The sequence below is a fragment of the Fusarium oxysporum genome, chromosome 7, assembly GCF_000149955.1.
Source record: "Fusarium oxysporum f. sp. lycopersici 4287 chromosome 7, whole genome shotgun sequence".
Classification (NCBI taxonomy): domain Eukaryota; kingdom Fungi; phylum Ascomycota; class Sordariomycetes; order Hypocreales; family Nectriaceae; genus Fusarium; species Fusarium oxysporum.
Genome location: NC_030992.1, coordinates 2,992,850 through 3,005,448, shown reverse-complemented (window position 1 = coordinate 3,005,448; position 12,599 = coordinate 2,992,850). Strand labels below are relative to the sequence as shown.

At 49.6% G+C, this 12,599-nt stretch overlaps 6 protein-coding genes across 6 annotated transcripts; 2 read left to right on the top strand and 4 right to left on the bottom strand.

Moving 5' to 3' along the window:
* Nucleotides 1-17: 17 nt before the first annotated feature.
* Nucleotides 18-3,412, bottom strand: FOXG_10352 (uncharacterized protein). Its single transcript, XM_018389657.1, has 3 exons — nt 2,329-3,412; nt 1,878-2,270; nt 18-1,828 (listed from the first exon to the last, which is right to left on the bottom strand). The coding sequence occupies exons 1-3, from the start codon at nt 2,796-2,798 to the stop codon at nt 1,306-1,308; spliced, it is 1,386 nt and encodes a 461-aa protein (XP_018247975.1). The 5' UTR covers nt 2,799-3,412; the 3' UTR covers nt 18-1,305.
* FOXG_10351 (GDP-mannose transporter) lies at nt 3,039-5,684 on the top strand. Its single transcript, XM_018389656.1, has 4 exons — nt 3,039-4,227; nt 4,287-4,377; nt 4,434-4,817; nt 4,898-5,684. Exons 1-4 carry the CDS (start codon nt 3,940-3,942, stop codon nt 5,305-5,307), a joined length of 1,173 nt encoding a protein of 390 aa, XP_018247974.1. The 5' UTR covers nt 3,039-3,939; the 3' UTR covers nt 5,308-5,684.
* Nucleotides 5,685-6,663: 979 nt separating this feature from the next.
* FOXG_10350 (uncharacterized protein) lies at nt 6,664-8,852 on the bottom strand. Its single transcript, XM_018389655.1, has 2 exons — nt 8,157-8,852; nt 6,664-8,105 (listed from the first exon to the last, which is right to left on the bottom strand). The coding sequence occupies exons 1-2, from the start codon at nt 8,356-8,358 to the stop codon at nt 6,844-6,846; spliced, it is 1,464 nt and encodes a 487-aa protein (XP_018247973.1). The 5' UTR covers nt 8,359-8,852; the 3' UTR covers nt 6,664-6,843.
* Nucleotides 8,853-9,116: 264 nt separating this feature from the next.
* On the top strand, nt 9,117-10,058 carry FOXG_10349 (thioredoxin 1). The gene has a single exon (XM_018389654.1). It carries the CDS (start codon nt 9,425-9,427, stop codon nt 9,827-9,829), a length of 405 nt encoding a protein of 134 aa, XP_018247972.1. The 5' UTR covers nt 9,117-9,424; the 3' UTR covers nt 9,830-10,058.
* Nucleotides 10,059-10,466: 408 nt separating this feature from the next.
* On the bottom strand, nt 10,467-11,282 carry FOXG_20283 (uncharacterized protein; the record flags this gene model as incomplete). Its single annotated transcript, XM_018400555.1, has 1 exon — nt 10,467-11,282. The coding sequence occupies one exon, from the start codon at nt 11,280-11,282 to the stop codon at nt 10,467-10,469; it is 816 nt and encodes a 271-aa protein (XP_018247971.1).
* Nucleotides 11,283-11,295: 13 nt separating this feature from the next.
* Nucleotides 11,296-12,273, bottom strand: FOXG_10348 (uncharacterized protein; the record flags this gene model as incomplete). The annotated part of the gene is made up of 1 exon (XM_018389653.1): nt 11,296-12,273. The coding sequence occupies one exon, from the start codon at nt 12,271-12,273 to the stop codon at nt 11,296-11,298; it is 978 nt and encodes a 325-aa protein (XP_018247970.1).
* Between the last annotated feature and the right edge of the window lie 326 nt (nt 12,274-12,599).

Sequence of the window (12,599 nt, the reverse complement as noted above, 5' to 3'; positions counted from 1 at the left end):
GTCGGGCGAATAAGGTAGGATGACCCCTTACTAAAACTCAAACAAATAAGCCAATTTTTAAGTCTATGTGCTAAGGGTTGCAGTCAGTTTGAATGAATGGATGGATGGATTCGATGTTTTGTTTTACAGTATTACCCGCTGTAAGCTTCGGAAGGATGATCAGTGCCATGCCGACTCAGTCAGCCGTTGATTGTTTGCACAAACGCACTCGAGGCGCGAGTAATGCATGAGACTCCACCGGAATACCTCCCCATACCTTACTGCAGATGCAAGATAACGCCCGAGGATACCTTATTGTAATGTACTGAACCGTAGCCAAGAGTAAATGGGAAGCGAGACAAGAGCCAAGATATCAATAATCAGGTTTTGCTGTAGCCACGCATAACCCATCACCTTGTCCTCCCCCGTCCATGATCTTCCATTATCTCCTCAGCCGAATACTACCTTCATTTCTCTGCTCTTCCCTTCATTACTCCGATGTAGGGATATTCTCCACGTGATAATCACACAAACTCGCCTCAGTGGCCAGGGACCGACTGGAGGAATCCATGGAGCGTTTCAGCTTAGAGAGACGATCCCTAAGGTCTTAGTTCTCACTTCCTCCGTGCTCGTCATTTTCTTGATTAAGACAGGGCAGATTTCGGTGAGTTGCATTATAAGGAATCTTAGCCCCGAAATAAATAATCGAGGGAAAGAAAAAGTGGACGGCCCTTTGATGAAGATGTACAAGCTGCTCCGCCCGGATGATGATTATGTGAAACCTGAGTAAGGCATTGAATGCTTGGCGATGCGTGTATCAATCACGTTTGCGAATAATGGGCCCTGAACTGGCCACTCTGTGAACAACGTGAGACTTGGGTGAGGTGATGATTGTTTTATTCTTGGTTTCGTTATTGTACAGCTCGCAACGAAACGCGAGGCGCAGTGTATGCGATTTTCTTTTTTCGCTCTGTCTCAATTCTTGTTCAGACAGGCAAGGACATAACTGTAAAAAGACGAGTAAAAAATCTAAGATGCGGTGACGAAATTAAACACAATATGGTAGCGCCATGCATGGTATCCCCTGTTCCGTTCCCCATTCAGTGCCCCAGACAAGATAGGCCTGCTCCATCATGATGAGATGGGTGACATGTTGGTATGTATGTGTATGTTAAGTGTCTCCCATCAAAATAGCAGAATATCCCCCAGCCGGCTCGGGGCAACCATTCAACTCTAAGCAGAAAAATACCATTGGCAATAATAAAGAGCTCCAATGCTGGGTATGGGTAGTAAGGAAAACATTATATCTGGCTGCTAGCCAGTTCATCATGATGAGCCAGCCTCAGCCTGGGGAGTAGGTGTAGGTACAGACTTGGGCTTGGGCGGGTCAACAGCCCTGAGGCCATCCTTGACCTCCTGCTCAAAGTACATGCGCGCCACATCAAACGCAGAGTCGATGCTCTTTGTAATCTTGGTGCAGCCGCAATCGCGCGTCCATGTGTTGTGGAAGTTGAGGTTCTTACCCAACTTGCTATCCATCAGCACGTGTGGTACGCCGATAACTGTCGATAGAATGTGACCGTGGAGACGGTCGGTGATGACGAAGTGAGCAGAGCCCAAGAGCTCAAAGCCTGCCATCGACTTGGCCCACGCTCGCTGGTTCTTACCCTCCTCGCGTTCGGCGTCATCGTCGATCGAAGGGGTCTTGGTGAACTTCCAGTCGACCTTGTTGTATGTTACGTTGCCGATGCTGCCACCTAGGTCGACCTTGCCCTCGCCAAACTCAATGCCAGCAGAGTCACCGTCAGAAATCTCGGCATCCTTTCGGGCGAGAATCAGAATATCGTGGCTAGGTATAAAGTTAGCTTTAGTTCAACGGTTAGGCTGGCAATACTAACGTCTTCTTTGTATTGTGTCGAAAGTCAGATCGGTTGCCCCACATGAAAGCAATATCAGGAACAAGATCACTCTGAATACCCTCAGTCTGTCCAAAGTTGTCCATGAGCCAGTCGTAGCTGGGCTTGTCACGAGCAGCCAACTGCAAATCGTGGTGCTTGGTGAAAGCCTTTCTGGTCTTGTCAATCCTCTCGGGGTTGGTCATGTAGATACTCTGGGGGAAAGCTCGGATGGAGACATTGAGGAAGTTCTCAATCATGTTCATGCGCGAAGGTTGGTCCTCCCAGTAGTAATCGTTGAAGTTGCCACCACCAGCCATGATGATACCAGAGTGTGGGCGGTGCTCCTCCAACTTTCTGCGGAACTTTGCAATGTCGCAGTCCTTGTACATGAAGCTGTAACACATTACATTAGTATTGATGCTGTCCAACGTGGTACAGGCGAGATCCTTACCGGCAGGCTTCCATAGTCTCGATTCCAAGGATACTCAGCAGAATCTGCTGTGCGGACCAAATCGCAGCATCACCCTTGTTCTCCGTCTCGAGATAACCCCAGATGTTGGCATAGCGAATTCCTTCGAACCTCTTCTGGTAGGCATGGATGAGACGTTGCTGTAAATCGTTGACGATGTTCTCACAACCCGGTGTAGGAGCTCGAGTCAAATCGTAGGAGATGTCTGTGTTGGGGTCCTTGTCCAACTCTGTGTCCTCCTCTCCAGCACCCACGGCGCCAGCGGCGTCGGTAGGCTTTGGGGGCTCGTCGATAGTGACATTGTCGCCTTTCGAAGGCCAATGCCAGTCTGCGCTTGGTAAATGATCCTTAAAGCTCTCGGGCGCCTGGTAAGACACCAATATAGCGAAGACAAAGAGCACAGCCATCACGGCTAGCGCGATGCGTGTGAAGCGGTTCATCGCAGGCAACATGATGAACTCATGGAAGTAGATGTTTTAGGTTAGAGTTATGGTTGTGGAAAAGGAGTGGAACACCCGGATATTTCTATCACGGGCTGGGCTTAACGAAGCAAGCAAAAGCGGCGAAAAGACAAGATGGAAAATGCAATGGAAGGGAAAGAGAAAAAGAAAGTATATTGAAACGTCTTTTGAACTTGGGAATGAAAAGATGCGACCCCCCATCCCCATAGCATAGCATCCTAGCCCTTCTAAGTCGGTACCAACCTCTAGGCTCTAACTTAGTGTCTCCCATCCCATCCATACCTAATCCACATTCACCCACCTCCATCTCCTGGGCTTGAACTTGGTCCCGGCTGGTTCCTCCACTCGGGCGATTCGATGATGGATGCGTTCAAAGTGCGCCACGACCACGCGCCTGCACCGCACCCATGACCCATCCACAGATTGTCTCGGCAGGGATGCAGAGTCTCTGATTTTGATGATAATCGTTGCAGCCCCCTATTCCTCTGTGGCATATGTATATATCCAAGCAGACTCTGTCTGCAGCCAGTTTGGAGTGCCAGGGACCCTCGGCCGGGATGTGGGTTCCTGACGTCGACAGTCGGCCTCATCAACTTCGTATCCCAGTAAGGTTCACACAGCGGGGTTATTCACTTATACAGTATATGAAGATAGATAGAAGATGCGATTATTGACTCTTACGCGGCGCAAGAAAAAAAAGAGTGGAAAAGGTCTTACCGGGATTCTTATCGCCTTAGTTGAATGTAGCCAAGTTGGCCAAGAACGGACGCAAGCCCCCTTTTCCTCACTTCCCTCAATTGTACCGTGCAGCAGAAGTTACAGTGATACACCCTTTTTTCTCTTATTCCCTATCCCTCCCTATCCCTATCCACTCACTTGACTTGGCATCTCCACGGTGGCCTTTGGTTGATTGACTGGATCGATTTTTTATCTGGAGCCCTTCGCTTTTCTCGTCTTGTCTTGTCCTGTCCCGCATATCGTATCGTATCGCTTCGTGTTCTTTTCGAGATTCGTCATTCTCTGCTACGCATTGAATCACTGTTGAACGACATTTCGGCCGTTCGTCCACTCTTTTTTTAGAAGCCGTTTAATCGCTTGCGACCGACCGACCGACCGACTCGACGCCGCAGCCATGGCTGACCAGAACAAGAAGAACGACGACTTCGTTGCCAAGATGCCCGAGTCTGCCAACGAGAACAACATTGGTGATGGTGACAAGGAGAACGACTCCCTTGTTGGCCGCGGTCCAGGCACTGATGCCCTCCCCGCGCAGCCTTCAGGCTTCATGAACAAGATCGAGAACAGCGGGCCATTCTCTATTCTTGCTTACTGTCTGTCTTCTATTTCCATGACCGTCGTCAACAAGTATGTTGTGTCTGGTACATCATGGAACCTTACTTTCTTCTACCTCGCTGTTCAGGTGTGTTTTTCGCTATTCCCTGAGTTTAAGGAATGCCAATTAACTCGGTGTCTCTGTAGTCCATTGTCTGTATTGTTGCCATCACAGCATGCAAACAATTTGGCATGATCAAGTCCCTTGCTCCCCTTGAGATGGACCGCATCAAGAAGTGTACGTTGTAACTGCTTTTCACGAATGAGGGGCAATGGCTAATGCGATCCGAACAGGGTACCCAATTTCGCTCGTCCTTGTTGGTATGATCTACACAAGCACCAAGGCTCTGCAGTACCTCTCCGTGCCTGTCTACACCATCTTCAAGAACTTGACCATCATCGCCATTGCTTATGGTGAGGTCCTCTGGTTTGGTGGTTCCGTCACACCCATCGCCCTCTCTTCTTTCGGTCTCATGGTTCTGAGCTCTGTGGTTGCTGCCTGGGCTGATATCAAGAGCGCTATCTCTGGTGACTACAGCGCTACTACTGGTGATGCTGATGCGCTTGCGACTCTGAATGCCGGTTACTTCTGGATGGCGATGAACGTCTTCTGCTCTGCTTCTTATGTTTTGGGCATGCGCAAGGTTATCCACAAGATGAACTTCAAGGATTGGGACAGTACGTTTATCCTCTGGGCGCAACCTCAGGGTTGCGCTCAAAAACACTGCATGAGAGAACAACTGCTAACAAATCGATAGCCATGTACTACAACAACCTTCTCACCATTCCCGTCCTTGTCTTCTTCTCTCTCGTCACTGAGGACTGGTCCAGCGCCAACTTCGCCAAGAACTTCCCCGAGGACTCGCGCAACCGTATCTTCGTCGGCATCATCTACTCTGGTCTGGCCGCTATCTTCATTTCTTACTGCTCCGCCTGGTGCATCCGAGTCACCTCTTCCACCACCTACTCCATGGTTGGTGCTCTCAACAAGCTGCCCATCGCCGTCTCTGGTCTCGTCTTCTTCGCTGCTCCCGTTACCGTTGGAAGTGTTTCAGCCATCTTCATCGGTTTCGTCTCGGGTATCGTTTATGCTTGGGCCAAGGTCAAGGAGAATGAGGCCAAGAAGAACGCTCTTCCTACAGCTGAGAGCCGAGAGCCATCAAAGTAAATTTGACATGGCACGGCGATGGCTTGTTAGGGCTGCTGTCACCATTCTGCAAGGTTCATTAGCTAATTAGCCATTTTTGGCCAATATTTCCATTTAGTCTGGTTAGACCTGAACGACAATAATGTACCGTTCCACGGTATTTGAACGACACAAGTAATGTAGACATTTTTTTGTATAACGTCGGGGGCAAGAGCTCGCTATCTCGATGGGGTTTTAGGGTGTCATTTAAAAGCGTTTATAGACCTGCTTCAATACACTGTCTTTTTGCTATTGCAAACATAATGTCAACAACAATGGCGCAGGGCTACCTAGTAGTGAAGACGAACCAACAGACAACGCTCGAGCCTTCATGACGTCCAGCATAAAGGGAACACGGCTCAGCCCTGTCCGTTGACATGGGAGACTGGTTAACGTTTAACGGCGTGGCCTTGGCACAGATCTCGCATGGCATGGCATGTCATGTTGCACAGCACTACACTACAGTAACGTACACAAGAGGCTACATAAGCCCAACGTTACATCAGTGCATCGTGTGAGTCTTCACTAACGACGCCATGTCTTGTACAGTAAAAGACCGAAAGTATCTTTAACAAATCACCTGCCAATAATTAAACTTATCCATAATTTCATCTCGACTTAAAGTCATGCATTAATCTCCATGCTCCTCCTTCATCTTCCAGAAATCTCATCTCACCCCTATCTCCTGCAGAACAGGGCTGAGCCATGTCAGATTAACCCAATTTTCGCTCTCAACCCCGTTTTAAGCATATTGAGTGACATTCCACCCCCTTTTCCATAGAAGCATTTTGTGGCGTAAGGCATTTCATTCTTTCGCTCAAGAAAAGGAAAAAAAGACCGTTCTGGAACGGCGGGCTCCCTTGGTTTGACATGTTTCTAGGCGCGGGGGAGGATCGCTACCGCTGGGCTGGGACTCGTTGGTTCGAGTCGAAGTCTCTAGCGGGAGGACCGTTAGAATCAATAGTCTAGCCCTACGAAAAGATGCAGTCGTCATTGTGTTTGAGATATGATGGGGATTACATGGTATATTGTGGTTTTAGCGATATGGTGTAGTTTCGGCTCCAGGGTAGACGGAGGAAGAGATGTAGTCTTAGTTTATAGACTGGCGTTTTGCTAGTTATTCAGCTCCGTGATCCTACGGTAGTGTGTATGGAGAACAGTAAAATGTTAATTGGGACTTCAGTTGAATCCTTGACCTGGTTTAAAAACTAAGAAGTGTTTCATGAAGAGTGCCGATGAGAATTTAGAGCAGGATTATATAAGATTAAAGATTAGCTTGTTTTACGTGCACTGGAGCCTCAGCTTACTTTTGCAAGGATGAGAAACATCGAAACATTTCACAGATTCTTAACACCAAACAGAGTAAAGTCCAAAGGAAAACATAGTCATTTATCTATCAAATTCGACAAAGGAGATCTCATTATACGCCGTGCCATGCCGTTCAATCAATAACAGATCCACTGTGAATCTGTCTGTAAACTTTTCCGTCCCAGTCATTTCGTCCCACAGATAGACACCTTATACGCTGATGGTCCTGAAGACGCTGAACTCCTCTCCTGTGGCGACCAAGCTACCCGTGATCTGAGGGTGCCAGTGCACCTCCTTCACATCCTTGAGGTAGTGCACGAACAACAGCTGGGGCGGCACGTCCTTGACACCCGCTGTGTCCTTGCTCTCCTCGTCATCAAGCTCGACAGCAAGATCCCACAGTGTGACGGTGTTATCACCAGCGGCCACGGCGACGATGGAGTCGTCGGTGGGATGCCACTCAATGCTTGTGATCTGCTCCTTGTTGAAGTTGAAGCTGGCGATGGGCTGGGGCTTGTCGGAGCTGGCCTTCCATTGTCGGAGATCCCAAACGCCCCATGCACCGTTGTCGTCTCCGGAGGCGAGCAGATGAGTTGTCTGGCGCGACCAAGACATGACATTGACGTCGACATTTGAAACCTGCATGGTGATAGCGGGCTTACGGGACTTGGATCGCACGTCCCAGATGCGAATGGTGCCGTCGCTTGAAGCAGAGGCAAAGACAGATTGCTCGGAGGGTGACCACTGGAGCTCCTCGACACTGCTGGTGTGGCCCTGGAAAGGTCGGTTGTCGGTGACCCAGCCGCCTCCATCGGTGCGTGTTGTCACGTAAATGAGACCGTCGTTGTCACCCGTGAGGAGCTTACCACCAGGAACTGTGGGAGACCAGTCAACGGCGTAACCTTCGGTCTTGTGGGCGCGGACAGTAGAGATAGGCTTGTTCTGCTGAGCGGAGATAGTAGTTCCGGGGTTGTCGAAGGAGGCGAGGTGGGGAGTAATGTCGTGGATAAAGACGTTGCTTGACTCGGTCATCGTAGCAGTGAGGGTAGTTCCAGGTCGTCCAGCCTCTTGGCTAGGAATCTGGTGGGCGCGGATACGGTTGGTCGTAGAGTTGAGAGGGATAGACTTGCTCTCCAGGATAGGGTCAGAGTCCTCGTCATCATCGTCCTCCGAATCAGAACCCTCGTCACCACGGTCCATCTTGCTGAGACCGCTGAACTTCATAACCATGATCTGGTTGTCAGAGGCCTTTCCAGTCTCGGCTTGTGTTCCAGAGACAGTGTACATGGTAGCAGGGTAGGCCTTGCGGTTGTCGCCAAGGTCATCGCGGATGATATCGAAAGAAAGGCATGGCCAGGGTGTGCTGAGGTTGTGCAGCATCTCGTAGGTTGTCAGATCGGGGGCGAGGGTCTGGCCGGGTTCGAGTTTGCTTCGTCCGACGATGAAGGTTCCTTGGTCGACTTCCATGGCATCTGTTCACAGCATTAGACTGAATTCTGAGCTGTTCAGGGATAATGACTTACCCTTCTCTTCAGCCTCGCGCTCAGCATCAGGTCGTCCATCAACGCCAGCCTCAAGAATCTCATCCTCGCTCTCGAACTCATCCTCGAACTCATCTTCAAACTCTCCCATCTCCTTGGTGTTGTCGTCAATGTCCATCTTCTCAGGGCGTTCGCCGCCCTTGAGGGCATCGCCGTGATCGGCCTCAGCAGTTCTCTTTGCCATGATTGGAATATGCGGTGTTCTTTGGTTCGATCTACAAATTGAAACCACAAAAAGAATGAATTTTTAGTTATCGCCGTCTTTTTGGTGCCCCTCCAAATCGACTGCAGGAAAAAAATAAATTGGAGACTACCGAACCCCGCCATGACGCGGGGCTTTCCGAGAATTTACCGGCGCAAAGCCTTTTGTGGGATGAAAGGGATCATTGCAATGGGAAGAATCAAAGTATGAGTGCGAGAGGAGTAAGTCGTATTGGACCTCTCAAGTTATTTTGTGTATTTCTATAGATCATATGACTAGAGATGATACAAGTAAGGTAAAGAGGGAAACTCCACCAGAATGTACCTGTCTTTGATCTAAGGCCTTTGATCATGACTGCCGCACGGCATGAGCATGATGAAATCGCGGTGATTGCCAAAGCCAAAAGGTTGAGTGAGACTTGGATTGTATGTCTTATAACAATCAGGCCGAGGCATGAGTTGTAAGACAATCTGATTACAACAAAGCTTTGCCTTGGTTGGACCCTGTATTGCTGATAAATTCAAGCCTCCCTTCGCCCCATACAGATCCGTCGTATTCGCGGACCGTAGTTTGATTCCAAATGGCTTCCGTTACGCATGGAATACGTTCCATGGACATAGCTCGGCCATTGGGCCATTAAACTCGGTTGGGCCTGTTTTGTCAGCAGTCAATTCCATTCATTCAGCGGCACTCGGCCCAAGGAACCCCACGTCAGCCTCTCCGAAATTTCACGATTGTGTCATAGTGCCTGTCATGTTCACCACCACCGACTCCCGGGTTCCTGAATAATTGAGTATCTGAGTAGACCAGGTAGAGTAATCAATCGCGAAACTGGAGCTTCTAGAAGCCTGAATAACCAAGTATAAAAACGTATCCACTCCGCTACAGTAGATCCATCTTGACCTTTTGAATTCTACCCCTCCATATCATATTTACTTAGTTATATAAACACAATCCCCCCACCAAAACCCCTCAACCCTTCGACACCAAACAAACCACACTTACAGACCAACACCTATACCACCAAAACCACACCACACCTTTCAAAATGGCTGCCCCCTCCTCCGCTGTTGTCGAGATCAAGTCCAAGGCACAATTCGACGAGCTCGTCAAGACTACTCCCTACGTCGCTCTCCAAGCCCACGCCTCATGGTGCGGTCCCTGCAAGGCCATCTCCCCTATCTTCAACAAGCAGGCCGCCGAGCACAAGTCCGACAAGTACGCCTTCGCCAAGTTCGACACCGACGACGTCCCCGATCTCGCCTTTGAGCTCGGCATCCGCTCCATCCCTGCCTTCTTCTTCTTCGAGAACGGCGACAAGGCCAGCGATCTGCTCGGCGCTGTCCCCCCCAAGCTGACTGCCGCTGTCAAGACCTACGCCGACAAGGCTACCGGCGGTGCTGCCGAGAAGCCCGCCGAGGAGAACACCCTCAAGACCGATGAGAACTTCTAGATGGAAAGCCTCGGGCGAAAAATAAAAACACTACAGAGCAAATGGCGTTAAGAACGCAGATTCGCAAGGATACCCCCCTATAAACAAGGCGCACATCACGGACGCCATTCACCAAGGCGAAAACCATCATGAGCTAGGATTGCGACATATGGCTATGCGAAAGCGCAAGGCTTTGAGGAGGATGGGTTGCATTGCTTAGCTAGAAATACACCTGATCACTTCAACGCAATTCTTGTCTCTTTGTGAAATATTTGTAATTCTTTTTTTTTTTTGTTACCTCTAGAGGTAAATTGTATATACGTACTGTGATATCAAGTAAATGTTCGCTGTGGCTCATTGTTGGCCGTGTAATCCGAGACTTCATATCTCGCTATGCTAAGGATTCCAGAACTCATGCCATCGTCAGACTCCTCTTACTTCTCTGGAATCTTCTCTTGAGCCCCCTTTTCGAACCTCCCCCTGCAAGATTCCTATCCTCTTTGACACAAGAAAAAGTCAAGTAAGTTATTGTACAGGGTTCGATGTGTAAACACCCTATCAGACGCCTTTCCAAGTGGTATACGATCAAGCCCCTATAAGCAAAACAAACGCCAACTCCAACAAATGCTGCTGAGATATATCATTCCCATGTCGTATCTCAGTAAGATTGAACAACTGAATCCGCCGACTCATCACTAATGCGGCCGACGCCAGAATCCACTCGTTTCTTACTTGGTGTGATTTCCTCATGTGGTTCGATTTGATCCTCGAAACCATTCTTCTGATCACCTTGAACCGAAAGCCTCGATGTCAACCTTGGTCCTGCTGATCTGCGCCGGTTTGCAACATCTTGGCGAGGTGGCTTCAGCTCGTCAACACCCAGACTCATTCTTGGCGAGGATCTCTCTCTAACGCTGAGAAACTGGCTTCCAGAGCGACTATGACCGGGGTTTGGCGATCCGTTGGGATTTGTAGGTGAGTTCAACGCCGACGAGTAGCGGAGGCTTTGACGTGAACTTCTCCATCTGCTCAAATTCCAGAAACTGCCCTCCTTGTCGTTAACACCCTCAGAATCAGAGGCACTGATAAGACTGAAACTTGGGGTTGGTGGGCTTGTGATGCCGTTTCTCTCCCGGTCATGTGAAGCTCTGACTGTGGTGCGGTTAGATAGACCACTGCCGGTAGGACTTGTAGGAGTTGGGCGGCTGATTGGACTCGTCGGTAAGGGCTTCCTTCGAGATTCTGGTGCCAGGTTGGCCGTTGAGTTGATCGGTGACTGTCCCGGTTTGGTAGGAGACATAGATCGCTCGCTTCGAGCTGGCGTATTGTTCATGCTGGGTCTTTCTCCATCGATATCCTGACGCCAGCTGTTAATTCTGTCAGAAGCATGCTGGAGTTGGATCGGATTGGGACCAGGAATGTTAAGTGATCCACGTCTCGATTGCACACGACTGCTCGCACTCGTTCTCGTCATGACACTGCCACTCCTACCGACACCAGAGAGACGGTTTCCCAATCGAGAACCCTGACTCCCAGAGTCCTTGCTGGCGCTTCTTATGGGCACAGTCCTGTCTGAAAACCTTGATCTTTCCAGTTCTATCAGTGGTGATGATGATATTTCCGTCCAGATGCCTTGAGCGCTCGATGTATGCTGGTGTTTCTTCGGGCTTTTTGTTGCTGTGAAGCGAGTCGCCGTGGTCTTCGTCTGACAAAGCCGAATGGCTTGGCGTGCTTTCTTCGAGGCTTCGCAGCATCACGGGTGGCGGGTTGCACAAGTCATAGATAGGATCCCCAGAAGCACTCAATAGCTGCCGACTCTTTGACGGAGCCATCAAAGCCGTGGTGACGACCTCGGGGTGAGCATCGAATGTTTCGTATGGCTGCTTATCCTTGATCTCGTCTTGGCCACCGAGCTTCCAGATGTAGGCCTTCCGATCCTCGCTGCCGCAGATAATATAGCTGCCATCGTCGCTGAAGCGTGCATTAATTTGGCTTGACTGGTTTTCCAGTCCCTTGTACTTAACCTGGATCACTTTGTCGTTTAGGTTATACACTCGAACTCGAGAGTCGTTCGAAGTAACCAGGACCTTGACCGTCCCAGCTTCGGGTCCTGACGGTATCGTCATAGTTCGAATGCCAGTGATTTTGCTTCCTTTGGCATTTTTGCCCCTTGATGAGCGGACGTGAATTTGGTACTTGAGCTTCAAGCCCTCGGTAGCGTAGAAAGTACATAGACCACTCAGCACACCACATATAGCAATATTTCCGTCGGGGGAAAATGCTACCGCAGTAATGAATTCACCCACAGGTGCTTGGAAAGCGACGCTCTTGTCCGGAATGCTCCATAATCGTAGTTGCGCATCCAGTGATCCTGCAAGAAAGAATCGATCGTCTGTAGGGTGGAAGGCGATCGACGTGACCAGATCCTTGTGCACAAAAGTACACAAGCAATCACTCCTGCTCATATGCCATAACTTTACGGTCTTGTCCATGGAAGAGGATAGCAAAAAGTTGTTCTTGCTCCAGCTCAAGGCAAGCACCTCGCCATTGTGTTCCTTGAATTCTCGCACAGGCTTTGTGCGGAAGACAGGAGCACTAAGCTTCTCGCCATGAGTACCATTTTGTGCCTCCTCTTCCTCGTGTGCTTTGCGTTCCTCCGGCGTAGATATCACAGCAAACACTCGTACGATCTGATCCTTTCCTGCGACGGCCAAGTATCGTCCATCCAAGCTGAATTCGGCTGCCCAGATAGCATCACCACCCCTAAGGATCTTGCTCCAACTGCCGTTGA